This window comes from Geotrypetes seraphini, chromosome 6, assembly GCF_902459505.1.
Source record: "Geotrypetes seraphini chromosome 6, aGeoSer1.1, whole genome shotgun sequence".
Taxonomy (NCBI): Eukaryota; Metazoa; Chordata; class Amphibia; order Gymnophiona; family Dermophiidae; genus Geotrypetes; species Geotrypetes seraphini.
The window spans coordinates 185,777,537-185,804,341 of record NC_047089.1 but is presented as its reverse complement, the minus strand read 5'-3'; the positions used below and the strand labels follow the sequence as shown (position 1 = coordinate 185,804,341).

General features: G+C 41.6%; 1 protein-coding gene across 3 annotated transcripts in view; it reads left to right on the top strand.

Annotated features, from left to right (window-relative positions):
• NUDCD3 (NudC domain containing 3) overlaps positions 1 to 26,805 on the top strand; it is an 84,604-nt gene that overhangs the window by 16,179 nt on the left and 41,620 nt on the right. For all 3 annotated transcript variants that reach the window (XM_033947858.1, XM_033947856.1, XM_033947855.1), the window contains exons 3-5: positions 6,958 to 7,253; positions 7,808 to 7,940; positions 25,041 to 25,184. In XM_033947858.1, the coding sequence (XP_033803749.1) occupies positions 6,958 to 7,253; positions 7,808 to 7,940; positions 25,041 to 25,184 (573 nt within the window). The remainder of the gene's footprint in view (positions 1 to 6,957; positions 7,254 to 7,807; positions 7,941 to 25,040; positions 25,185 to 26,805) is intronic.

Here is a 26,805-nt window from a genome sequence, read left to right as displayed (position 1 = left end):
CTCCAGGAAACCAGCCACTCTACAATGTTACCATCAAAAGTGGACGAGGTTTGCTTCCTGGTGTCTTCTTCATCATCTTGATCCCACTTCCCTAGCAGTGGAGACGTTGTTGGATTATCTTCTTTCTTTGTCTGATTCTGGCCTGAAGTCCTCTTCCATCAGGGTCCACCTCAGTGCCATTGCAGCTTTTCATGAGCCAGTCCATGGAAAACTTCTTTCAGCTCATCCCCTGGTATCCAGGTTCATGCGTGGGCTTTTCAATGTGAAACCACCTCTTAAAGCCCCTCCGGTTATCTGGGATCTCAATGTGGTTCTTTCGGCTTTAATGAAGCCTCCATTTGAACCTTTAGCTACTTCTCCTTTCAAATTTCTCACTTGGAAGGTACTTTTCCTTATTGCTCTTACCTCTGCCAGGAGAGTCAGTGAGCTTCATGCACTGGTTGCAGATCCACCTTTTACGGTCTTTCATCATGACAAGGTGGTTCTGCGTACACATCCAAAGTTTCTCCCCAAGGTTGTCTCGGAATTTCATCTCAACCAATCCATTGTTCTACCGGTTTTCTTTCCAAAACCTCATTCTCATTCTGGGGAACAAGCTCTGCATACTTTGGATTGTAAAAGGGCTCTTGCTTACTATCTGCAGCGTACGAAACCCCACAGATCAGTTCCCCAACTTTTTCTGTCCTTTGATCCGAACAAATTGGGACGTCCTGTTTCTAAACGCACGTTGTCTAATTGGCTAGCAGCGTGCATTTCTTTCTGTTATGCTCAGACCGGACTGACACTGGAAGGTTCTGTCACGGCCCATCGAGTCAGAGCAATGGCAGCATCTGTAGCTTTCCTCCGTTCCACTCCTATTGAGGAAATCTGCAAAGCTGCTACTTGGTCCTCAGTTCACACTTTTACATCTCATTATTGTCTGGATGCATTCTCCAGAAGGGATGGTCACTTCGGCCAGTCTGTTTTACAAAATTTATTTTCCTAATGGCCAACCTTCCCTCCATCCCTCTTTTTGTTAGCTTGGAGGTCACCCATCAGTCAAGAATAGCTGCCTGCTTGTCCTGGGATAAAGCACAGTTACTTACCGTAACAGGTGTTATCCAGGGACAGCAGGCAGATATTCTTGCGTCCCACCCACCTCCCCGGGTTGGCTTCTTAGCTGGCTTATACTAACTGAGGGACCGCGCGCCTCTGTCGGGCGGGAAGGCACTCGCGCGTGCGCGGTGCGGCCGAGCTAGAACTTTCTAAAAAGTTCTTAGAGTGCAATCACTCTAAAATTGTCCGTACCGGGGCTCCGTCGGTGCCGTCACCCATCAGTCAAGAATATCTGCCTGCTGTCCCTGGATAACACCTGTTACGGTAAGTAACTGTGCTTTCTTGGTAGATGTACTGTATATCTTTTGTGCTTATTACATTTATCCCCACTTATCTATTCTAAATATTTAATATGCACATCACATTGCATTTTAAACCATTCCAATTTTTACTTGGAAGTAAATTAGCCACATTGAGAGAGAGAGAGAGAGAGAGAGAGAGAGTGTGTGTGTGTGTTTTAACTTGTAGCTGTGGTCAATTCAGCTCTTTGGAAGAACCATCATAGCTCAAGTTGTTATGCAGCAGGAGTCTTGAAGGTTCTCTGGCAATAGAGAGATTGTGAATGCCAAGACAGACCATTAGTCTTAATTACATTTCTAGCTACTGTATTGAGAAGTACACTGAACTGCTATTTTATTCCAGGACTATCTTTCATCATTTTGTCTGTGCCTCTAAAACTCTTCCTGTATTTTACATGTTCAGTTCTCCTATATGTATATATTATTGGTTCCATTAAAGCATGTGTGGACTTTGCCTTTAGAAAGGTATGAGTAACTTGTAGACTTTAGGGAAAAAAGGTTGTTTTTTAATGTTGCCCCTAAACTTAAATTTTTCTTCTCATAAGTGGATGATTATGTGAGAGGAAGGCGACGAAAATGTAAGGAGTTTGAACAAAAAGAAGTATGGGAAGCGACTGGAAGACCTAAATATGTATACTCTGGAGGAGAGGAAGGACAGGAGAGCTATGATACAGACATTTAAATATTTGAAAGGTATTAATATAGAACCAAATATATACATATAAAAGAAAAAATATTTTAAAAGGAAACTGAAGATTATGGTGATTCAGGTTATCACTGATTTTACTCTGATACTCTCACCTCCTGAAGTCCTGAAGAATTTATTTAGGGGTCCTTTTAGTAAGGTGCGATAGCCGATTTTAGCGCACGCTAACGTGTCCATTATAGTCTATGGACGTGTTAGCATTTAGCATGCGCTAAATCAGCTATTGCACCATCAGACTAGGCAGGTACAGGGTTTGTGCCAAAAGACATAAAAGAAAAGACTAGAGGACTTGAATATGTATATGGTAGAGAAGAGAAGAAAGAACGGTGATATGATACAGATATTTAAGTACTTGAAAGGTATTAATATACAAACAAACCTCTTCCAGAGACATAGGGCTAGTAGAACTAGAGAACGTAAATTGAGGTTGAGGGGAGGTAGACTTGGGAGCAATATCAAGAAATACTTTTTCACAGAGAGGATAGTGGACACCTGGAGCACCCTTCCAGAAGAGGTGGTAGAGTCAACAGTAAGCAAAGTCAAACATTTGTGAGATGGACACAGGGGATGGAAACACAACATGGCTGTCAGGTGTTAATGTTGGGCAAGAGTAGTGGGAGCTAATAATAATAATATTAGCTTTATTTAGATCCTGTCATACCTTTTCAGTTCAAGACGGTATACAACAAGAACAACAAGAGATGCTGTAAGGACAGCGAGGTTACATCAGTTAGATTTGGGAAGGTGTGAAAGACAGTTCAGTGAACGGGGTGGTAGGGTAGGAAGAAGGAGCATATGAGACGAGGTAAGAGATGAGCGGAATAGAAGGATCAGATAAATTTGTCAAATAAGTGGGTTTTTAGTGATTTTCTGAATGAATGGTATGTTGGTGCGTTCAGGATTAGATCGCTTAAGGTGTTGTTCCAGATCCCTGCTAAAGCCAGACTTCTATGTCCCTTAAATGGCAAAAGAAGAATTGCCAAATGCAGCATGGGGGAATCAAGGCTGATGCTTGACAGACTTTTATGTTCCATGTCCTGCAAATGGCAAAAGACAGGTGATGCTTCATCAACTCCAGTGTTATAGATCAGTGTTTCTCAACTCGGTCCTGGCTGTCAGCTTTTTAGGATATCCACATTGAATCTGCATAAACTTGATTTGCATACACTGCCTCCATTATATGCAAATGTCTTTCATGCATATTTATTGTGGATATCTTGAAAATCTGACTGGCAAGGTGGAACTCCAGGACCGAGTAGAGAAACACTCTTATAGATCACTTTGTCATGTGCCGTAAGTGAGGGTGTGGTACACCTCTAATCATTTCCTCTGCTCTGAAGTGGAGAGACGACTCTGCATCCCTCCAGGAAGATCTCTCCAAATGGAAACTGCACGGAAACGTTCCTACAGCCACTTTCTCCCTCGACTATGGAACCAGCTGCCTTCGCAAATCAGGACACTAGACTCATTGATGGCTTTCCGAAGAGCAATGAAGACTCTCCTTTTCTGTTAAAATTTGACATCGGCACAGACTCCCACTCTAGATACTTCCTTCTATGTGCTTTGTGTTTGTGACTAGTCATGTCCTTAGATTAATTTTATGATCGTCTTCTTTTAACCCATTCTGAGCTCCCAGTGATTTCCAGAATCCATTTCAAATGCTCCTGCCTGGCTTTTAAGATCATTCATGGCATCCTTCCTCCCCTAATCCCACTATCCTTTAACTCCTCGAGTCCTGACTCCACCAGACCCGCCCAAAGATATAAACTAACCTTCCCCTCTCTACATGGTATTCTCTATGCAGGTAAACTGGGAAAATCTCTTCTCTTCAAAATCACAAGTCTCTGGAACGACTTTACTATCCTGCTGCGGAACCTGGGCTCTCTCCAACTATTCCGCAAGCAACTGAAAACTTGGCTCTTCTCTAACATGTAATTCTATTTTCCCCCTTACTCTTCCTTTCTATATATAAGCTCATGTAAACCTTTTTCTTTTTCTTCTTATATTTAAGTTCTTGTAAACCGTGCCGAGCTCTACTTCCGTGGAGATGATGTGGTATATAAACTTAAGGTTTAGTTTAGTTTAGTTTTTGGAAGGACGGGATAAATATTTATTTATGAAATCTTATCCTGTTAGGTAGAAAGCTTTCAATTTTATTTCTAATAGCTGGGAAAAAGCTTGGTACAGGGCTGTGGAGTTAGTCGGAAGCAATTTTTGGGTTACTGGAATAAGTGAAAATGTGCTGACTCAGATTTCTAATAGAATTAAATTGTATGTTATGCAAATATTGTGCTTAAATTTCTTATTTCACAGATAATTTGGTACAGGCGGAATAGAAGTCAGTAATGTAATTTGATTAACCCTTTTTTTTCAGGATATATTTTACTTTTAGAATAAATTTTGATAAAAATTTATTTGACTACAAAATGTAATATATTTTATGATATTTATATTGGTTAAAGTGACACCTAGAGAATGACACGGGGACAAATTTTGTCCTCATCCACACGAGCTCTGTTTCTGTCTCCACCCAGTCCTCATGAACTCTGTCTGATCCCATCTGCACAAACCTGGAATACTGATGATTTTATACTGAAATCATTTTATTGAAGTATAAAAATAAACAATATTTTGTATATCTATCATTTTATAAATCACAGATATAGAAGAAGGATCAACAAAATCCCTGTCTCCCTTCCCCTCAAAATATCCCCTCCACTAGTGAGATAACTAACAAGCCAAATTACTACAAAATGCTGCATAGTTTGATTTCTCTAACAGAATACTTTGGTCACACACAGAACATAAATGCCAAATTTATAATAGCTGACTATAAATGATAAATATAAATTACTTTAATGGATTATATGTATAAGAATGTCAAGTGCTGTATATTTTATTAGTAATGTAATATTTTAATATTAATCACTTGTTTGTCAGTTTTAAAATGAATAAAGAATTTTTTTTTTAAAAAGATAAATATAAATTAATCCAAATCCCAAGAATCCACACCTTACATGTAGTGCAACACCTAAATGGATGTAAATAAAAGAATTGGAGTGGAGGAGATACCATAAATAAAGGAGTCGGTCGAATCTGCTCCACAGTAGAGAATGACACCTAGGGACAAATTTTCCCTGTCCCCACAGAATCTCTCCCCATCCCATCCCTGCAAGCTCTGTCCTCATGTGCACAAGCCATGAACACTTTAAAATCATAATGGGATTGGGATATTGATGGGGACGGAGACAAATTTGTCTCCGTGTCATTCTTTATAGGTCTGGCTTGGTATTTTCAACAAGCTTTTTCTTGTTTAAGAAAGGGGGCTGTTCATTATGTAATAGAATTTTCAGAGTTATGTTTTATTGGTTTACTAGTCTTTAAGCCCGTTACATTAACGGGTGCTAGAAAGCAGGCTCCTTTCCCTCTCCCCCTCCAGTTCCTCCCTAACTGTCTCTCCGTGGCCCCCCTTCTGTCATCACCCCCTAAGCAAAATGATCTGCCTCCCAGCACACTCCTCCCCCCGAAGCAGCCCCCTTTCCCTCTACCCCTCCAATTCCTCCCTGACAGTGTCTCCGTGGCCCCCCATTTTGTTCCCCCCCCCCAAGCAAAGCTGTCTGCCTCCAAGCAAACCCCTCCCCCAAAGCAGGCCCCTTTCCCTCCCGCTCCAGTTCCTCCCTGTCTCTCTGTGGCCCCCCTTCTGTCTCCCCCCCCCAAGCAAAGCTGTCTGCCTCAAAAGCACAGCCCTTCCCCAAAGCAGGCCCCTTTCCCTCTCCAGCTCCAGTTCCTCCCTGTCTCTTCGTGGCCCCCCTTCTATCTCCCCCCCCCAAGCAAAGCTGTGTGCCTCCAAGCACACCCCTCCCCCAAAGCAGGCCCCTTTACCTCTTCCTTTCCAGTTCCTCCCTGTCTCTTCGTGGCCCACCCGATTTTCTCTTCTCGCGGTCTGGCCGGCTACCTTAGTCCCTTGCCGCCGCCGCCACCCCCTTCCCTTCCCACGGTCGACAAACCTCTTGGCTCCAGCAGCGGCCGCAGCACTGTAAACACGCTGCTTTGCGGCCTCTACTGCCCCGATTTGCTCTTCCGTTTCTCTGATGACGTCATCAGAGACACAGAAGAGAAAATCGGGGCAGTAGAGGCCGCAAAGCAGCGTGTTTACAGTGCTGCGGCTGTTGCTGGAGCCAAGAGGTTTGTTGACCGCGGGAAGGGGGTGGCGGCGGCGGCAAGGGACTAAGGTAGCCGGCCAGACCGCGAGAAGAGAAAATCGGGTGGGAGGCTGAACGGGGATTGGGGGGGGGAGGGGCGAAGACGACGACGAAGACGCACTGAGCCCTTGCTTTCTCCCTAGCTCCCAGTGCCCTAGCGGTCTGTACACCGCGATCTGGAGAGCAGGGAGTCCAACGGTTGTGGCTGGGCTGGAGACTCGTGCATGCGCACATCTGCAAAGCCACGGACATACATCTCACAGATCAGGGATTTCAGATCACGCAGGTCTCAGTGCGCATGCGCGTCTAGCGTTTTATTATAGATTCTTTTGAGCAAAGAAGTGGAGTACCAGCAGGATAGGATAATTTCATGATTTGACTGGCTTTTTATTTTGTGTGCAGTGTTTCTGATTTGTTTTACATAAATACTCTAAGGCCTTTTCAACAGGGCAATAAACAAAATTGTACTGTTTTTTCCCCCTTTTTACCAGGAGAGCTAGAATGTAACATGTGTGAGCACTGAAATTGGCTGCTCTGGCATCCCTTCCAGAGATGGCTGCTTGTATATTTGCAATACTGGTAAAAAGTTCTAAGATCATGCCTAGCTGTGATGTAATTATCCAGACTGGTAATGCAGTGTATTTTGTGGTGACAGGCATTTAAAATCTATGAAAAGATGGCAGTTCAGGACCATGAGAGAAGAATGAAGAAACTAGAGGAGAAAGTAAAAAAAGAAGAGAAGAGTGCTGAGAGAATAAATGCCCCACCCCCAGCTCTGGAGGAGGAGATAGGCATTTCGACTGAGCAGTGTCCTGTTGCTAAAGAGCCCCCGGGAGCAGTGGGTGAGCAGCAATCAGCAGTAGAGTCAGTGAAAGAGACAGTCAAACCAGCAGGGAGTTCTGCAGCTGCTCCTGCTGTTGCCAGTCAGAAGAAGCTTCCTAAAACACCCAGGTGAGGACCCAAGGAATATTTACAATTCCTCTTCCTCTCCACCATTCTCTTTATGCCCACCTCCACTTCTCCCAGTGCCCATTGTCTGCCTTCTGGGGCCTAGGTGTATCACCATTTGTAGTACACCAAGACTCTGTCATAGAGAGTGACAGGGTTTTATTCTGGTTAATACAGATGTCCCTGCAACACTCCAAACTACTGAAAGCATATTTGAGATTTGCATGCTTTCTGTGGTGCTCCCCAGTGTTATATGACAGCAACTCAAACTTGAAATTCTTAAGACCTAGTCTGAAAAATACCTCTGTAATAAGAAGGAAGCTGCCTAGGTTGTTTATCTGCTCTCTAGGATCCCTTTTTGGAATTCCCTCCCTTGTTCCTTCTCTTATACTTAATATAGATCATATGTATTACATAAACTGCGCAGTGGCTAATCAGAAAAGAACTGATTGCGACTGAATTTTGTGACTTTATCTTCAGCTTACCTATGATGTTCAGGAGGTCTTCTGAGAGCAGCTTATCACAAGCCTCTCATTGATGCTTTCTTTTGTGTGCAGGAGTCAGGAGAAGTTCCATACAAATTCCGACAGTTACAATGGAGCTGTACGAGATAACTATGTCTGGTCTCAGGATTATACTGACCTGGAGATTAAAGTACCAGTGCCAAAGGATATCAAGAAAGGCAGACAGGTAATGGAAGGGAGTAACAGGACAGGCTTTATTGTAGTACAAGCAGTTAAGTATGTGAAGATTTTCTTAGCCAGCATTCATACAGAATAAAAGGCATACAGTACACTGAAGTCTGTGTAGTTCTGCATCTGAGGAGAAGTTTCCATGGTACAGTGAAACAGGTCCATCTCATAAACCGAAAGCATTGAACTTGCCCATTTTACAGTAGGGCTAGAGGTAGTAGGCAGTAAATGTGTGTCTGCTATTGCCATTCATACTCTTGTAACAACATGCAATAGTATAAGAATGTGATCTTATGATTCCTTTCTTATATATACACCACTCTGAATCCTTTCAAAGCAGCTTGATTTATATCTACAACATCTTGGCCTGGATTCTATATAGGGCGCCTGGTCACATAAGCCGCCTAAGCAACTTTTGAGAATCGCACATGGGCGGCCTATACAGAATTGCCCTAAGCCACCTAACTACCACGACTCTCTAACTAGCGCCCATGTTACAGATGCCAGTTAGAGAATCGCATTGCTGCTGAGTTGATTGCAGCAAGGGAATCTCCCTACCGCAATCAGTTTAGCGGCTGCGGCAATCCTTCTCCTCCCCCCCTCCACGGGCAAAGACTTCCGGCAGGAGGGATGCCCAGTCCCTCCTGCTGGGACCACCTAAGGGATCTGGCCAATTGGAATGCACTGCGAGAGGCCTAAGATTCCGGTTGGCCTCCTACAGGACAGGCTTAAGTGCCTGGGCCAATCAGGGCCTTAGGCCCCTCCCTTGTGTATCCCATGATGCACCGGGAAGGGGCAGGCCCGCCATTCTAGTGGCGGATACTTCCAGCCGGCCATCTCAATAAGGTGTGGGTGGGGTTCCAGGTGGGCTTTTGGGGAGGGTTCTGAATGGGCTTGAGGGGGGTTTCTGGGTAGACTATCTTTTGGGGTGTGGGGTTCCGGCAGGAGGGACTGGGCATCGCTCCTGCCGAGGATCTTTACAGGGAGAATGGGGGGGTTCCGACAAGAGGGACTGGGCATTCCTCCTGCCGGGGGGATGGGTTGCCGCAGCTGCGATAAGCTCAGCGGCCACGTCTTCTTGAAATGTAGGCCAGCAATTTTCTATGTTTCTAATAGTGGATTATGGATGGCAGATTAAATTAAATTTGTACAGATGCAAAGTGATGCACATCAGAAAGAATAATCCAGATCATAATTACCTTATGCTAGGGCCCACCTTAGAAGTCAGCACCTAAGAAAAAGATCTGAGTGTCTTTGTTAATGGAGTTCCTTTTCTTGGAGTTTAAAATTGTAAACCGCTCTGCTGTTATTGCAAAGGGTGGTGTATAAGTACTAATAAACATAAGCATAGACACTATGTTGAAATCTTCTGCCCAGTGAGTGGCTACAACAAAGAAAGCAAACAGGATGCTAGGAATTATTAGGAAAGGGTGGTAAATAAGACCAGGAATATTATAATGCCTCTGTATCACACAGTTCTGGTCGCCATATCTCAAGAAAGGTATAGCAAAATTAGAAAAAGTTCAAAGAAAAGCGACCAAAATGATAAAGGGGATGGAACTCCTCTTGTATGAGGAAAGAAGGCTGAAGGGGGATATGACTGAGGTCTACAAAATCCTGAGTGGTGTAGAGTGGGTAAGAGTGAATTGATTTTTCACCCTTTCAAAAAGTACAAAAATCAAGGGATGCTTAGATTACATGGAAATAATTTTAAAACAAATAGGAGGAAATATTTTTTTTACTCAAAGAATAGTTTAAGTTCTGGAACTCATTGCCAGAGGATGTGGTTACAGTGATTAGTGTAGCTGGGTTTAAGAAGTGTTTGGACAAGTTCCTGGAGGAAAAGTCCTATTGAAACAGGCATAAGGAAAGTCATTGCTTGCCCTGGATCAGTAGCATGGAATGTTGCTACTATTTGGATTTCTGCCAGGTACTGTGACCTGAATTAGCCATAGTCGGAAACAGGAAGCTGGGCTAGATGGACCAGTGGTCTGACCCAGTATTGCTTTTCTATGTTCAAACCTTTTTTAAATTCAGATATGCTGACTGCTGTTACCACAACCTCTGGCAATGAACTCCAGAGCTTAACTATTAAGTGAAAATATATTTCCTCCTATTTTGTTTTAAAACTATTTTCATATAATGTCATTGTGTGTCCTCTAGTTTTTGTGCTTTTTGAAAGAGTAAAAAAAATTGATTCACTTTTACCCAATCAACACCACTCAGAATTTTATAGACACCCCCCACCCCCATCAGCCTTATTTTTTCAAGCTGAAGAGCCCTAACCTCTTTAGCCTTTCTTCATATGAGGTAAATTCCAACCCTTTATCATTTTAGTCACTCTTCTTGGAACCTTTTCTAATTCCATTGTATCTTTTTTTGAGATACGTTACCCAGAACTGAACGTAGTATTTGAGGTGAGGTCACACCATGGAGTGATATGAAGGCATTATAGCATTCTTTTTTTTTTTTTTCCAAGTCTTTATTATTTTCAAATCTTACAATAAGTGTAACAATAAATATAACATTTTTTACTTCAATATCACACTTAATATTCTATTAATATCTATTTCAAGCGTGGCTTGGTGGCATTATAGTATTCTTGATCTTATTTACTATTCCTTTCCGAATAATTCCTAGCATCATGCTTGATTTTTCTGGCTGCCACAGAAAATTTCAGTGTTCTGTCTACAATGATACCGAGATCTATTTCTTGTGTGCTGACACCTAAGGTGGACCCCAGCAATCGGGTAAATGTGATTGAATCATTCTCCCTAATGTGCATCATTTTTGCATTTGTCCGCATTAAATTTCATCTGCCATTTGAATGCCCAGTCTTCCAATAATGGGATATAAATAAGGCTATTATTATTAAGGTCTTCTTGCAATTTTTCTTTTCTCTCCTTGTAAGAAAGAACTATACAAAAGGGCTTGAGAAATTTTTGTCTGTCCATCCATCTGTTCAATTTTTGGAAAGTTATTCTGCCAAAAGATAGACAGACTGGGTTTAAACTTGCCATGAGCGGGAAAAAAAAATTAGCAAAAAGACAAAAACCAGCAATTTTAAAGAAATAAGTCCCCTCCCAAAAATATGATCAAGTGCATTCTATCCTACAGCATAGAAACTTACCTACAGTGAAACATAAGTTAGGGAAATCCTCCTTTCCAACTACTTTCCTGCAATGCCCCCAAAGCCTACTCACACTGACCCCACACCATTGTAGACATCCATTCAAAAACTTACAAGCAATACACACACACAAATTATACCTTACTGCCCCTCTAAAGCTCTTTGCTCTACATCTCAAAATTTCCTAACAATTCCTTCCCTAAAACATATCAATACTATTAGATCTAATAATTTTGCGGTAGCTGCCCCTTCTCTTTGGAATTCTACCCCTAACCATCTTCATACAGAAGTTTCTCTTTCTCATTTTAAAAATAACCTAAAAACCTTTCTATTTCAAGATGCTTTTCACACAAAAAAATTTTAATTTTTAATTATTATTATTTTTCCTTCCTTTCAAACCTGCCTTTTACATTAACTTTACTTGATTATTGTAGTTCCTCCCTCTTTCCTCTTGTGCCCGTTCATTTATATGTTATGAGATATTTGTCTTGTAACTTATCTCAAGTTCTACCTTTGTAAGCCTGTGTCTTTGGTTCCCCATTAGCACTTACTTATACGCCGCTTAGAAGGTTGAGCGGAATAAAAAATTTTTTTAAAAAAAAATAAACTTTATAATAATAATACATTTAACCAACCTGCAGGCAACACAGACATACTGTATATATACCCAAATATATACATAGTAGAATTCATGAATCATGATCACATCCTTTCCCAACTTTGTCTTTTTTTCAGCTACTTCCATCCAGGCCACTAATGTCATGATGTATGGGTATGGGTCATACATTTGATATACCACCTCTGTTGTTCAACCAAATTAGTTTATGCAGTATATTATATAAAAGTACTTTTCCTGTCCCTAGTGGGCTCTCACTCTAACTAATATATATATCAGCTATTAGACACCTCTGTAAGATTTTCTGAGGAGATCAAGTATTTGGGTGCATTAGTGGACTCGAAATTAACATTTAAAAGCCATGTTCAAGAACTAGTAAAAAAAAAATCTTTTTCAGGCTGTGCCTTTTGGGTAGGCATAGACCGTTTTTGCAGGATGGCATATTTAAGATCATTTTATAGTCAATGGTACTATCGTGTCTCGCCTATTGCAATGTTGTTCTTTTGGATTTACCCGCAACTTCATTATGTGCGTTGCAGGTTGCATAAAATTCGGTAATAAGAACACTTTTTTGTTTGGAGAGAACGGAGCATGTGATAGAATATTATGTGAAGTTATACTGGTTAAAATTAGAGGAACGTATATGTTACAGATTGCTTGTGTTGGTTTATTTGTGCATGCATGGACAAGCACCTGCAAACCTGATGAGCACTATTCAGTCTTATATTCCATTTTCAAAGCTGTGCTCTGTCCATCGCGCAAACTTGTTTGCCCCCCCCCACCCCCCGTTAGGTATCTGAGATTGAACATTACACAAACAAGCATGTTTTCGTGCATCAGCTCGCAGGAATGGAATCGTGTGCCTATGTATATACGACAACAGGGTAATCTTGGTGTTTTTAAGAAGTTATTGAAGAGACACATGTTTTGTAATATGAAACATGGGAATTGATGTTCTGTATAAGTACAAGCGCTGGTCACTTGTCTTTTTATGTTTTAAATGTGTATGATTTGTATTGTGTATGTTTAAATTGTGAGCCGCTCTGTAAAAAGCGGGTTATAAATAAATAAACATAATTTATTTATTTGTAGCTGAGGCAGTAGAAAGTTAAGTGACTTGCCCAGGGTCACAAGGAGCCAAAGTGATTCCCCTGATTTTCTGATTGCTGTACTTAACCATACAAGATATACACAGTGCTGTACAGGCACTATTTATTTACTTGAGGGTACTAGATACACCCCTAGATGTAAGCGATTTACAAATATAACACATTGAAAAAAAGAAAATAAATTATTTCTCTGAAGTTCAGAAGAGAAGGAAGAAAAATGAAGTAAAATAATAAAAAAGTGAGATATGAATAAAAGTTGGAAAAGCCAGGTTTTAAGTAGGTTAAAAGAAGGTTCATGACAGATGTTTTTTGGAATAGAGAGAAAGTGGGGAAGGAACTGTACACATCAACCAGAGATAAACACATACTATGTTGTCATAAAACAGTATATTAAAAACAATCAATCTTGCAGACACGACACGGTCCATGTCTGGGCTGCAAGATAGATTGGTTTTAATATACTATTTTATGACACATAGGGCTCCTTTTACAAAGCCGCGCTAGGGCCTTAACGCGCGGAATAACGCGTGCTAAATTTCCGCGCATGCTAGCCGCTACTGCCTCCTTTTGAGCAGGCGGTAGATTTTTGGCTAGCGCGCACTAATCCAGTGCGTGTGCTAAAACGCTTAGCACACTTTCGTAAAAGGAGCCCATAGTATGTTTGGAATTTAAACAATTACTTGTATTTAATAAACTTTTTAAAAAAATCTCTGGTTGATGTGTACAGTTCCTCCCCATTTTCTCTCTATTGCATATTTACCTTGGAGTTTTATTTCCTAGATTTTTGGAGCATAAATGTTTTCTGGAAGGCATTCCAGAGATATGGACCTAGGTAGCTAAAGGATGTGGATGGAACATGTGAAGGGAGGGGCACAGATAGAAAGAAGGCCTGGGAGGAAAGGAGTGAATGTATTGGCCTACAAGGAAGGCTTGGGAGTTCAGGGCAGTAGGGAGATGACTATTGTAAACAATGACATGGGTTTTATATTTAACTCTGACTAGCACTGGCAGCCAGTGTTCTGTGGTATAACATGGTCATACTTGCCTGCATTGTGCAGAAGTCTGATATCTGATCTGAAGGGCTTTTTTTTGGAAGAACTCTATAGAGTGTTGCAGTAATCCAGACTACTGATAAACAAGGCAAAGATAAGAACGCATCTCGGATTAGATGGCAGAAATGATTTAACAGTGTGTATCTGACGGAGGGCAAAGAAGGAAATGCAAAGAAAAGTTTTGAAGGAAAAATGTGAGCTGCACATCAAAATGTACTCTTAGGATATGGTCCATGTCTCTAGGGCATAGAAATGTTGTCAAGAACCAATGGTGAAGGGTAAACTGCAGGGTTTGGGAAAGTGAATAGCTTTCACACTTCATGGCATTCAAGAAATGGTGACTGGAGCAGAGCCAGGATAAAACTGATTAAAGGGGAATGTATAGTTTGCAGTCTAATCATTACAAATAAGAGACATGGAGTTAAAATAGTGAAGCTATGATGATAGCAAACAACTAAACCAGGGGCATATAGGTTTGAAAGAAAGCAACTACTACTACCTATGTCTATAATGCAACTACAAGAGTGTACACAGACGCATAAGACAGAGCTTACAGTATATTCAAAACAAACAAACAGGATAAGCATCATAAAATCTGTTTACTACTTGGGATCTGGGTTGGCCACTGTTGGAAACAGGATACTGGGCTTGATGGATCTTCAGTCTCTCCCAGTATGGTAATTCCTATGTTCTTAAGTAACAATTTTTGTGGGTATGCATTTGGACTTCGAAAACTCAAGCTTGTGATTATAAGTGGCCAAACAGAAAAGGTGACGGTGAAAGCCAGAAGGATGCTTGGGTGCTTAGAGAGAGTTGCCAGCAGGAAAACAAAGGTGATAGTGTCTCTCTTAGCTCTGGTAAGACCCGTTTAGAGTACAGTATTCCCCTGCAAACTCGTGGTTCAGTGTTCGTGGCCCTAGTTATTCGCATTTTGTTTCCCTCCGCAAAAATATTCTCTGTCCACCTCTTCCATGACCCGGGACACTGCCTTGCACATCCTACGGCCGTCCGATCCACTTTGCTGGACCAGCGATCCCGGCCCGGGTCAAAGCCCGCATCGGCATTCGCAACAGCCGCCCCTGCAGCCCTCTCCCACCTCTGATCCCCACTGCTAAACCGCATCCAATTATTGAAATTCATGAGTGCTTCTGGAACGCAACCCCCGCAGATTTCAGAGGAGTACTGTACTGTGTATAATTCTGGAGACTGCACTTTAAAAAAAAAAATATAAGCAGGATGGAGTTGGTCTAGAGGGCAGCTACTAAAAATGGCCAGTGGCCTTTCCGATAAAGGGATTAGGGACAGACTTAAAGATCTTAATACAGTATGTCTATTTTTGAAAAAAAGGCAGGAGAGGGGAGATTTGATTAGACATTTAAAATCCTCCTTGGCATGAATTCACAAGAGGCAAATCTCTTTCAGCTGAAAGGAAGCTCTGGAATGAGGGGATATAGGATGAAGGTGAAAGAGCATTTGCATAGGCATAATCTAAAGAAATGCTACTTTATGGAAAAGGTTGTGGATGTGTGGAATGGTCTTGGTGGAGGTGGTTGTACACCGCATCTGAATTTAAGATGGCATTGGACAAGCACATGGAATCTTTTAGGTAGGGGGAGTAATAATAGATGGTATGGATATGCAGACTGGATAAAGCCATATGGGTTTTATCTGCCGTAATGTTTTGTATATATTTCAAATGTTTATTAACCCCTTCAAAAATGCAGCAGATTGATGAATCAAGACTTCCCTTGGCTAAATCCATGTTTGTTCAGTAATTTTGTTCTTTTATAATAGTTTCTAACAGCTTGTCTCTGGCTCAACTGCAGCAAGATATTAAAAGTTGATGCTGTGCAGCTGTAATACTTGAATTTTCAGTAGTGGCTGGCTGTGCATGTACAGAGGGATTTTAATTTGAAAGTCAATTTCTCATAGCAGAGGCTGTGCTGGCCAGCAGGTAAAAGAGAATAGTGCTTGTATGATGTAAGGGCCAGTCTGGGGGCAGCCTTTGTAGGAATGAAGCTTCAGCTGGTTCTACATAGTGAAGCCTTTAAGCTTAAGTATCTACCTCAGCTGCAGTTCTCACATCCTGTTCTATTATTTTTTAAGTACATATTATTTGTAGAACCTTGTTTCTTGTAATTACATTTTCATTTTTGCCAGATGTAAGCAGATTTCCAGAAATATCTAATTTATTTCCAGTGCACCGACTATGATTTGTTTTGGTCACTCCATCTGCTATTGCATCTGCCATCTTTAACAGTCTACGTCCCATGTTCTCAAATCTGGCTCGACTCCGATTAATACAGAACACAGCAATCCGTCTGATTTTTAATTTGAAAATATCGGACCACATAACTCCCTACTATGGGGAGCTGCACAGTTAAGTTTAAATTTGTTACAAAATAGGCTGGGCTCCAGCCTATCTAGTAGATAAGTTCATTTTCCCATCTTAGACATTCTACTCAAATAGCTACACTTTTTGACTTCCCATCGCCCAAAGGTTGCCTTTATAAAAGATATAATTGATTACTGTAATTTCAAGCAGATTTGGGGGACGCTGACTTTGCCAGTTGTTTTTACATCTACATAATATCAAAACTTCAGGAAGTTGTTAAAGACCTACTTATTTAGGAAATTTTTGAAAGACTAGATTTGCACTTCACTCTCTGTAGCAGTTTTTTACTTTGTTAAACTGCATAGATCTGAAGGGTAATGTGGTATACGAATGTTATGTTCTCAGATACTGCGCCAAGTGATGTAGTAAGGGATGGACTGCCCTAGGTGCCATCTTTGCAGGGGCGCCGGCGCCTCTTCTCCTCCTCTGCCCCTCCCAGGCACCTCTTGAAATGTTCGTCATTACATTTTTAGGTTTATTGAGATTTTTTTCAGTTTCTCTGACTTTGTCTTTCTATTGCATTACATTTTGAATAAATTGACTGAATTGAAAGGATGTGTCTCCTTAGTTCTGGCTAAAATGGCTCCCTATGCAATTTTTTTGTAGATCAAAATTACTTGCCGCAATAAGCATCCGGTTAGCTTCTCTGGTTGGCTCTCTCTGCTCACACCTTCAGCTCCTATGTGCACCATCAACCCTCTCTCTACCCTTGCCACTGTTCCCTCGCTGCCCTCGTACACCATGCACAACTGCCAAACTCCACTGGTATCCAAATCCAACAGTCAGATACAAATCTACCCCAACCCACCCATACTCAGTTCCCCTGATTGCAAACATACCCCTAATCCTAGCAGCACCTTCCTCCCAACCCCTGCTTCCAAAACAGTCAATGCACTGCAGCTGCCTGGAAATAGATGGTCCTGACCCAGCATCTGGCTACAGTTCCTTCAGGGTCCATCATATCTGGGTGGAGACTTTTGCTTTGCGATCTTGACAGTATGTCTCGGGGAGTTTCTGGCCTCTTGATCTTTTGGAGGCGTGTTCCCACATTAGGGTGGTCCATAAGACTATGGTAAAAATTCAACCTCGTCAGAAAACTCCTCCACAAGTCTGAATATGTTCCAACTAATATAGATAAGATATGGTTAAAATTTGAAGTAATTTGGGACAAATTTAGGGACTGCTCATGGTCCTACAATATCCTCGTAATGCGGCTAGCTATTCATAACAATGTGATAATGTGGTAGAAACTGTTACTTAATATTGGTTGGATACTAAATAGCTATTCTTTGAAGCTGGTGTTATTGATAGCAACATTTTTATTGTTATTTGAATAATAACAATTTAGTGCTAGTACTGCTGCAAAGCAGAAAGTCTGTTTATTTTATTTATTTATTTTTTCGGTACCATTCTCCCAGGAGAGCTCAGAACGGTTTACATGAATTTATTCAGGTACTCAAGCATTTTTCCCTGTCTGTCCTGGCGGGCTCACAATCTATCTAATGTAATTGGGGCATTGTGGGGGGATTAAGTGACTTTCTCAGGGTCACAAGGAGCAGCGTGGGTTTGACCCCACAACACCAGGGTGCTGAGGATATAGCTTTAACCACTGCGCCAGTTGAAAGTGAGTGGATACCACATTTTAGGGTTAAAACTAAGAAGTAAGAATGTCAAAAGACTAGAAACAGTGCTGAAGAATGGCTGCTAGGGACGGGCACTAACGAAGTGTCCAGTATTTGTAGTACAATATCACGATCTACCAAATCAGAAGAAGAGGAAATATCGAACTGTAGGATCAGTATCTTCCCGCCTTCACTCAACTATTGTCTGGCTGTATCAAGTAGTGCTCCTACTAGTGTGTCTGTGCTGAAGTTGGCCCTGAACCCTGATTGCGAAGGATATAACAAGTTGTGGTTTTCTATGCAGTTAGAAAGATATTGTGCTACTAAGTCTTCCATGACCTTTACATAAATAGGTATTGAGACAATGGGTCCGTAGTTAGATGGTAAAGCTATGGAGACTTTGGGGTCTTTTACAATTGGGGTGATAGTTAATTCACTGAACTCCAGAGCTGACCTTCTGAGAGCCGAGTTTGTATCCCTATTTTGAGTAGATTGGAGTCTGAGGTTAGCCATGTTTCAGTAAGAAATAGGTAGTGATCCTTGACCCCCAATCCTTCACCAGGGTAACCTTTGGTCCCAGAGTTCTAATATTCATATAGGCACAGGGAATTTGGATGTTCTTTGTTTGATGATGTACTTACACACCGACATAAAGGCTGCTTTGAAAAAGGCAGCTCATCTGGCCATGTTCAAGGCCCTGTAAATTTGGCTGCATGCAAGAAAACCACATCAATGAATAGACTCAGGGATTCGCATATCGATGAAGTTTTATGATGAATATGATAGGCTAAAAAATAACTTGCACAGATGCAACGAATATGATCTGGTGAATCAAGAAGCCATCAAAGAAGGCCTTTTTGATATTGCTACCAGTGATGAAAATCAAAGAAGATAGACAATTTTTAATTGTGCAGATGCAAGATGTTTCACTATGCAACATGGCTAGCATTTGACACTACAGTACTTGCAAAAAAGAGGATAGAAAGAGAGTGCCCGAGAAGAAATATTTGGTAAGTTTGTAGCCAAAGTAAAGGCAGAAAATGTCATTGTTGGTAATTCTACACAGTGAACTGCTACTTTTCTGTCCCTGACTAGTGGATTATCAGATTTTAAGAATATTGTTGGTTTACTTTTGATTTTGAAGTCAGCAGAGCCCCTTGTTCCAGTTCTCGGTCAGAATGGCCAAAGGTGAACATCCTTGCACATCCTGAAGTAATTGGAGCATTAGATCATATTAATTTGCCAGACAGGGTGCCACATTTGTCACTGATGCTGTTGCCTTAGCACTTGGCTTTGATGTAAATGAAATGACATTTTTAAGAAGCTCACTTCAACATTCACATTGAGGAAGCAGCCACTCTGAAGGAAAACTCTTCCTGGATATTTCTGGAAGTAAAGAAATGATCAACAGAATTGCAGTACTTGTCACCGGAATAGGCGAAGAGAAGTTACTCGGAGTTCCAAAATTTGGCTGTGAAACTGGCAGACAGCATGCCATATGTTTTATACCACAGAGAACAGTGCACTGACCTGCAACATGACAACATATATTTTATCAACTCATCAAACCAAAAAAGGGGGGGGAGACACTTATAAATATAAGTCCTTCAAACCAACAAAGGTGCTCAGAACCAAGTTGATGGTATGAAAAACACAAATCGGAAGCAAGCCCCTGTAAGTGTTTTCAGTAATCTATCATTGCAACATCTTCAATTGGTAGAAAGGTTTAAACCGTGCCCCAAAAATTTTTTTTTAAGTGTTCATTCTTTCTAAGAACAGTCTTCAAATAATAAAGATGCAAATCATTATAGTTACTTAGCTTGAAATGAAGGTAAGGTAGTTGAGAAATTGTCTCACTCCAGCGGGTCCTGACGCGTTTTGCCTGTGGCTTCCTCAGAGAACCCCCTCACGCTGGCTGTAGAGAATGAGTGAAATTTCTTCCTAACAAGAAAAGATGGAAAACACCATTCATGATATAAAACAGTGCAGTATTTCAAACAGACTCGCGACCCTGCGGGTGAATACCTTATTCTTCTCCCATGATTACTTCACTTCCTGTTGACGTCACTCTCAACCCATATCCTGGTATAACTACCCTCCTGAGTGTCAATCATCTATGTAGAAATGTCCACCACTCCATGATTTAATCCTTCTGGAGCCACTGTCTGCCAATGAAATATCCATGACTGCTCTTTCTTCCATAGCAAGGCTTGCTTATTTCCATCTCTTTTAAACTCAGAGCCTCCAACACCACAAACTTTAAATCTTCTAAAGTGTGAGACCGTGCCTGCCAATGTTGGGTAAGTGGAGCTCCCATGTCACCCTGGTGGATCTTACTAAGGTATTCAGTGACCCCGCCCCTGAATGGTCCTGGTGGTATGACCTATTTACAGCAAGTGGCATAAGCAAAAGATTATATACACGACCCCTTCAGTATCACAACTTGTGTGTTGATTTAAAATATAAGTTTTATGTAATCGGGGGCGCGTAATCTCCTGTGTTTCAATGGCATGAGAGCATATGTTGCACCGTCCACATTTGTAATGACCCCTAGGAATCACAAGATGGCTGTGATTGGAACTTAAAAATTGAGAGGTGGTTATCTGATCTCGCATATTTCTTCCGCTGGAATATGCAAAAATGGGAAATTGATCAAATCCCTCATGCACTTGCAAGATGTGTCAGTGGTACCTGATGATCTTCTTAATCTGAAACGCCTGGTATTAGTACGGAAGGGTGCATACCAGTCGTGGCTCAATGGAATCAGGTGTACTTTCTAAAAGATGAACCCATTGAGCATATAACGCTCTTTTATAAGCCTTTTTATGACCACCCTACCGGATACCCCCTTTCCACAAAACATTGCCACATATCTTTAGATCTTCTTTTATACTCCTCCACTGTACTACACAGGCATCGTAACCTCAAAAATTGGCCCACTAGTAAGTTCACTCGCAAGTGCCTGGGGCGACAGCTATCAAAACGTAGGAGGCAGTAGAAGATTGTTCCTATCAGTGTCTTTGCGGTGTATCGTGGTATCAAACTAACCCTGAGAAAGGTGGATCTGTATGTCCAAAAATGAAATCTCTGAATGACCAACTGAAGCCATGAACTGTAGGTTCAAATCGCAAGCATTCAACCACTGTAAAAACACCTGAAACTGCTCCTCTGTGCTGGTACAGATGACAAAAATGTCACCTATAAAACGTTTCCATACATAAATATCCTGTTGAAAAATGGATGTGTACACAAACTGATCCTCAAAATCGCTATCATATAGGCATGCCATAGTGGCACCCATGGCAGTGCCCTTTATTTGTAAGAAAAATTCGGTGTCAAACTGAAAATAATTTTTCTCCAAGGCACTGCGTGCTATGGATGCCAAAAATTCAAGCCTGTGTTTCCAATACAGCAGGGACAATGTATCAAGGGAGTCAGAAAAGAGGCTTGGCTGTAAATAAGAGACTGACTCAGTAAATTACACCACCCACGAGGAGGACCCGCTGTACAGTAACTCAGCTCAGAGACATAAAACTCTGAAGAGGGGGAGGTAACCCCCTCTTGGGGCAAGAGTTTACCATCCAATCATAGCTTAATCAATGATAAAAGCGGGTCCAACTCTAAGGTGTAAAATTAATTTGTAACTGTATGTATATCTTAATTGAAGTACAGTATTCAATGATTTCAAAAACTTTTGCACTCAGGTTGACACTGGAAACTTAAAGAAGCCTCACTTAACTTAATTTCAGGGGAAGCTCATCAGGGTCCCAACGCGGCCCCGTTTCGGTGTCTGCTTCAGGAGACCCCGCCAACTGAAAGTTCATTTCTGCTAAGGAGTCACACCATATTAAGTTCAAAAATAGTGATCTGAAGTGCAAAAACAATAAGCATAAGAATGTGCACCAGATACGGGCACAGAGGCTCTAAAGGCCACATATCCGTGCAAGTCAATTAAATATTTGTAGCTGACACATCGGAGAAAAAGCACATAGAGAGTATATACCGGTCAAAAAAGTGAAAGAGTTCCGTGCAACGGAGAACGCCGGCACCCGCTCCGACTTTTAAACTGGAGGGGGAGGAGAAAATCGAGCGTAAGAACGTGATGACATCATTAAATCACTTGACAGAAGCACAAAAAAATTTTTCACAGAGGTAAACTGCAAAAAATGGGTCAGACGTGATCAGAGGAACGCTACCCACTTGATCTCATTATTGAGGCCATTTGGGTGGAGAGTATTTAAATTGAAGATCCATTTTTGTTCTTTTCTCCACAGCATACGGGCAGTGTCGCCACCCCTGGTGTTAAATAAACAGTCCAACACTGTAAATTTAAGATCCATCAAAGTGTGATTCTCATGTTGCCAATGTTGCACCAGAGGGGCTTCCTGTACGTATTCGGCTCATATGATCCCCAATACGGAGCTTTAAACACCGAGTGGTGCACCCCACATACACCGAAGCAAACACCGAAACGGGGTCGCGTTGGGACCCTGATGAGCTTCCCCTGAAATTAAGTTAAGTGAGGCTTCTTTAAGTTTCCAGTGTCAACCTGAGTGCAAAAGTTTTTGAAATCATTGAATACTGTACTTCAATTAAGATATACATACAGTTACAAATTAATTTTACACCTTAGAGTTGGACCCGCTTTTATCATTGATTAAGCTATGATTGGATGGTAAACTCTTGCCCCAAGAGGGGGTTACCTCCCCCTCTTCAGAGTTTTATGTCTCTGAGCTGAGTTACTGTACAGCGGGTCCTCCTCGTGGGTGGTGTAATTTACAAAAATTCAAGCCTAGCTGGAGAAAGGCTTAAAGTACTGAGATGTTTATGTATAACTTGTATTGCAGCATCTTAAGGAATGTTAGTGTACAATTCTCTGGTGTCAAGAGTAACAAGCAATGCCCCCTGAGGGACAGTGCTAAACGATTGTAAAAGCTTGAGCATATCCGTGGTGTCCTTAATTTAAGACTTAGCTTTGATAACCTGATCTTTAAGATAAAAATCAATAAAATCGGATAGTGGCTCTAACAAGGAGCCAATGCCTAATACAATAGGACGACCTGGCGGGGCAGATATGCTTTTGTGAATTTTTGGAATAAAGTATATTACAGGGCTAGTGGGATGTTCCTGGCACAAATAGCGAAATTCCTTATCTGTGATGACACCACTTTCCAATGCTTGTAATAATGTGAAGATCTAAAGGTGAAAAAACAGTGTGACAAGGCAGTAGCTGCTGCCAGAAGGATGCTGGGCTTTATAAAGAGAGGAGTAGCAATTAGAAGGAAGAAGGTGTTGATGCCCCTGTACAGATCATTGGTTAGGCCCCACTTGGAGTATTGTGTTCAGTTTTGGAGACCATATCTGGCGAAGGACGTAAGAAGATTTGAAGCGGTCCAGAGGAGGGCGATGAAAATGATAGGAGGCTTGCGCCAGAAGACGTATGAGGAGAGACTGGAAGCCCTGAATATGTATACCCTAGAGGAAAGGAGAGACAGGGGAGATATGATTCAGACGTTCAAATACTTGAAGGGTATTAACGTAGAACAAAATCTTTTCCAGAGAAAGGAAAATGGTAAAACCAGAGGATATAATTTGAGGTTGAGGGGTGGTAGATTCAGGGGCAATGTTAGGAAATTCTACTTTACGGAGAGGGTAGTGGATGCCTGGAATGCGCTCCCGAGAGAGGTGGTGGAGAGTAAAACTGTGACTGAGTTCAAAGAAGCGTGGGATGAACACAGAAGATTTAGAATCAGAAAATAATATTAAAAATTGAACTAAGGCCAGTACTGGGCAGACTTGTACGGTCTTTGTCTTTATATGGCCATTTGGTGGAAGATGGGCTGGGGAGGGCTTCAATGGCTGGGAAGGTGTAGATGGAGTAGGTTTTAACGGAGATTTCGGCAGTAGGAACCCAAGCACAGTACCGGGTAGAGCTTTGGATTCTTGCCTAGAAATAGCTAAGAAGAAAAAATTTAAAAATTTAAATTGAATCAGGTTGGGCAGACTGGATGGACCATTCGGGTCTTTATCTGCCGTCATCTACTATGTTACTATGACCTCAGAAATTTCTGCAGTTGGATCACTTTGCAATTGGTCATAATATTGTGTGTCACATAATTGTCGCATGGCCTCAGCGACATAAGCTTCCGTGTCCAACACAACTATTCCACCTCCTTTATCAGCAGATCATATAACAATGCTGGCATCATTTAATAATTCATGAATGGATTGCATTTGATTGATGGATGCATTACATCTGATGCGACCAGGCGTGGCCTCCATAGTCAATGTTGTATCATGATCTGTTTTATTACCAGAAGTACATAAGAACATAAGAATTGCCGCTGCTGGGTCAGACCAGTGATCCATCATGCCCAGCAGTCTGCTCATGCGGCGGGTCTCTGGTTAAAAACCCGGCACCCTAACTGAAACTAGCCCTACCTGCTTATGCTCTTGTTCACCAGGAACTTGTCTATCTTTGTCTTGAATCCCTGGAGGGTGTTTTCCCCTATGACAGACTCCGGAAGAGCGTCCACAGGGACTAAAACCCTGCTTCCCCCACCCCACCCCACCCCACCCCCGATTCTTGATAATGTATATGAGGAGGTTCAATTTTATTGCAAACATAATAAACCATGAACAAAATGTAGATTGGCTGCCATTGGGAGATCGTGACTAGGGAGAATAAGAGGTGGAAGTGATTGTATTGGCAGATTTGGGTCAAAGAAAAAGTGGCTGCAGCAGCAGATACAAGTGTGGGAGGGAGAGGAATGCAGTGGCACTGCATTGGTAGATCTGGTGTCTAGGTTGAAGGAAGGAGGTAATAGATTTCTTGGGAGGGGAGGAGGAGGCAGTAGCAGTAGATTGAAGCTTAAAAGGGAAGACGGAAGGGAGATAGCAGTGATGGCTTCTGTATAAGGTAAGGGCTAGGGGGGGATTTTCTACTTAATCTATAATGTTAAGCAAGATTAAAAATGCTGTTGTTGTTTTATGAAATTGCTACAAGAGAAATATGATAAAATGGAATCCTTGTGTATTTATAAGTAAGAAGAGTAATATGTTGTAGTACCACAAAGAGGAACACATGCATTACTGTATTACTGTACCACAGAAATTAATGCAGGATTATACCATTGTTGTACCTTAGAGAACAATTGCCTGTGTTCCCTTACAGGTTTCAGTAGATCTTCATGCTGACTCTATCCGTGTGGCAGTGAAGGAAGGAAGCAGCGAGGCTGTCCTCATGGAAGGGAAGCTGACTCACAAGATCAATACAGAGACTTCACTCTGGAGTTTGGAGCCAGGGAAATGTATTCTGGTGAGGTTGATTCAAATACATCTACTGCTTACGAAAGGCGTTTTCCACTGTTGACAGAGCATAAAGTTGATGGCAATGCAGAACTCCAGTCTTGCTCTCCAAATGTACAGCACTGCGTACGCCTTTCAGCACTATAGAAATGATAAATAGTAATAGTCCTGAAGCCTGTTCTTTAAGAGACTGTGGGCTCCTTTAACTAAGCTGTGTATAGCGGTTTTAGCGTGCGCACTAAACGCTAACGCCAGCATTGAGCTTGTGTTAGTTCTATCCGCGTAGTGTGGGTTTAGCACGCGCTAAAATTCTGCGTGCGCTAAAAACGCTATCACAGCTTAGTAAAAGGAGCCCTGTGTCTCTAGCAAGCATACAAGATCTTTGGTTCCCAATCCATAGTCTACAGACCTCTGGTGGTCTGTGAGGTGATATCACAGGTTTGCTGAATAAAAGAAAATGAGATTATAGTTTTTCAGTCATAAGCAGCAGCAGCCGGATGCAGAAGGTGCAGTGATTAGTGACTGCATTGGCAGAAACAGCAGGAGCCTATAATTCCAGAAACATGATCATGTTCCCCCTTTGCTACAAGAACAGCACTGGCGCCCAATTTCAAATATCATAAGGTTCAATATTTAATATTAGCTTGTACATATATGAGAATCTTGGCTTGTTTAAATTCAGTTTTAATTCCATGTTGTCCCTTTGTACGTAAATTTTATCACTAAATTAGTAGCAAAACCAAGATTACATTCTTCTTAATATAGCTTTAGAAGTTATTTAGTTTTTTCTCTTTGGAATGCAGTTCAGTAGATTTTATGATTGGAGAGTTTGTGTAAAGGACATGGCATTTTTAACAAAGTTTTTAAATCAACTTAATTAGGGTAGCTTCCAGCTGGCTGCTAGCCCCCTGCCTATTTACAACTACATGTTTTGGGGTCTAAATATTGTTTGTTACATCCTTTCCTTTTGTGGTCTGTCTGGTATTTAGTGTTTAAGCTTTGTAATATATCAATTTTTTAATGGCTTTGTAAACCACTTTGATACCATGTTTGAATAGCGGTCTATTAAATCTTGTAAATAAACAGTTGAACAGGAACAATAGTTCTTGTACACTCCAAAGAAGCAGAAATGGTATGGGGAGCCACATGGTGTGAAGTAGCAGGAGGGGTAAAAGTCATATCATGGTCTGAAGTTGTATGAGTCTGGTGGCTAAACAAGCAGGAATAGGATGAAACAGTAGCAGATCTAAAACAGGAACTGCAGCAATAATGAGATTAGCAGCAGATCATAGTTCCAGAACTGCAATGCAGGAGCAATAGGGGAGTGAGGGAGAGACAAATGGCAGTAATGGGGATGGCTGGGGTAAAGAGTGATTGGATTGGGAAGAGGTAGGGAAGGTGTAGAGGGGAAGACTGGTGAGGTTTGGAGGGAAGGAGGAAATGGAAGAAAGCAACAGTGGATAGGAAAGGAGGGAGAGTAAAAGAGGCTGATGAAAACTGATTGGGGAAGAGTAATGGGGATTAGCTGGGGCAAGAGGGAAACTGATGGGTACTGGCTATATGAGGGGAGCAAGTAATTAGGACTGACTAGAGAGAAGAAGTGTGGTTATAATGGGAATATTTGGGGAGGA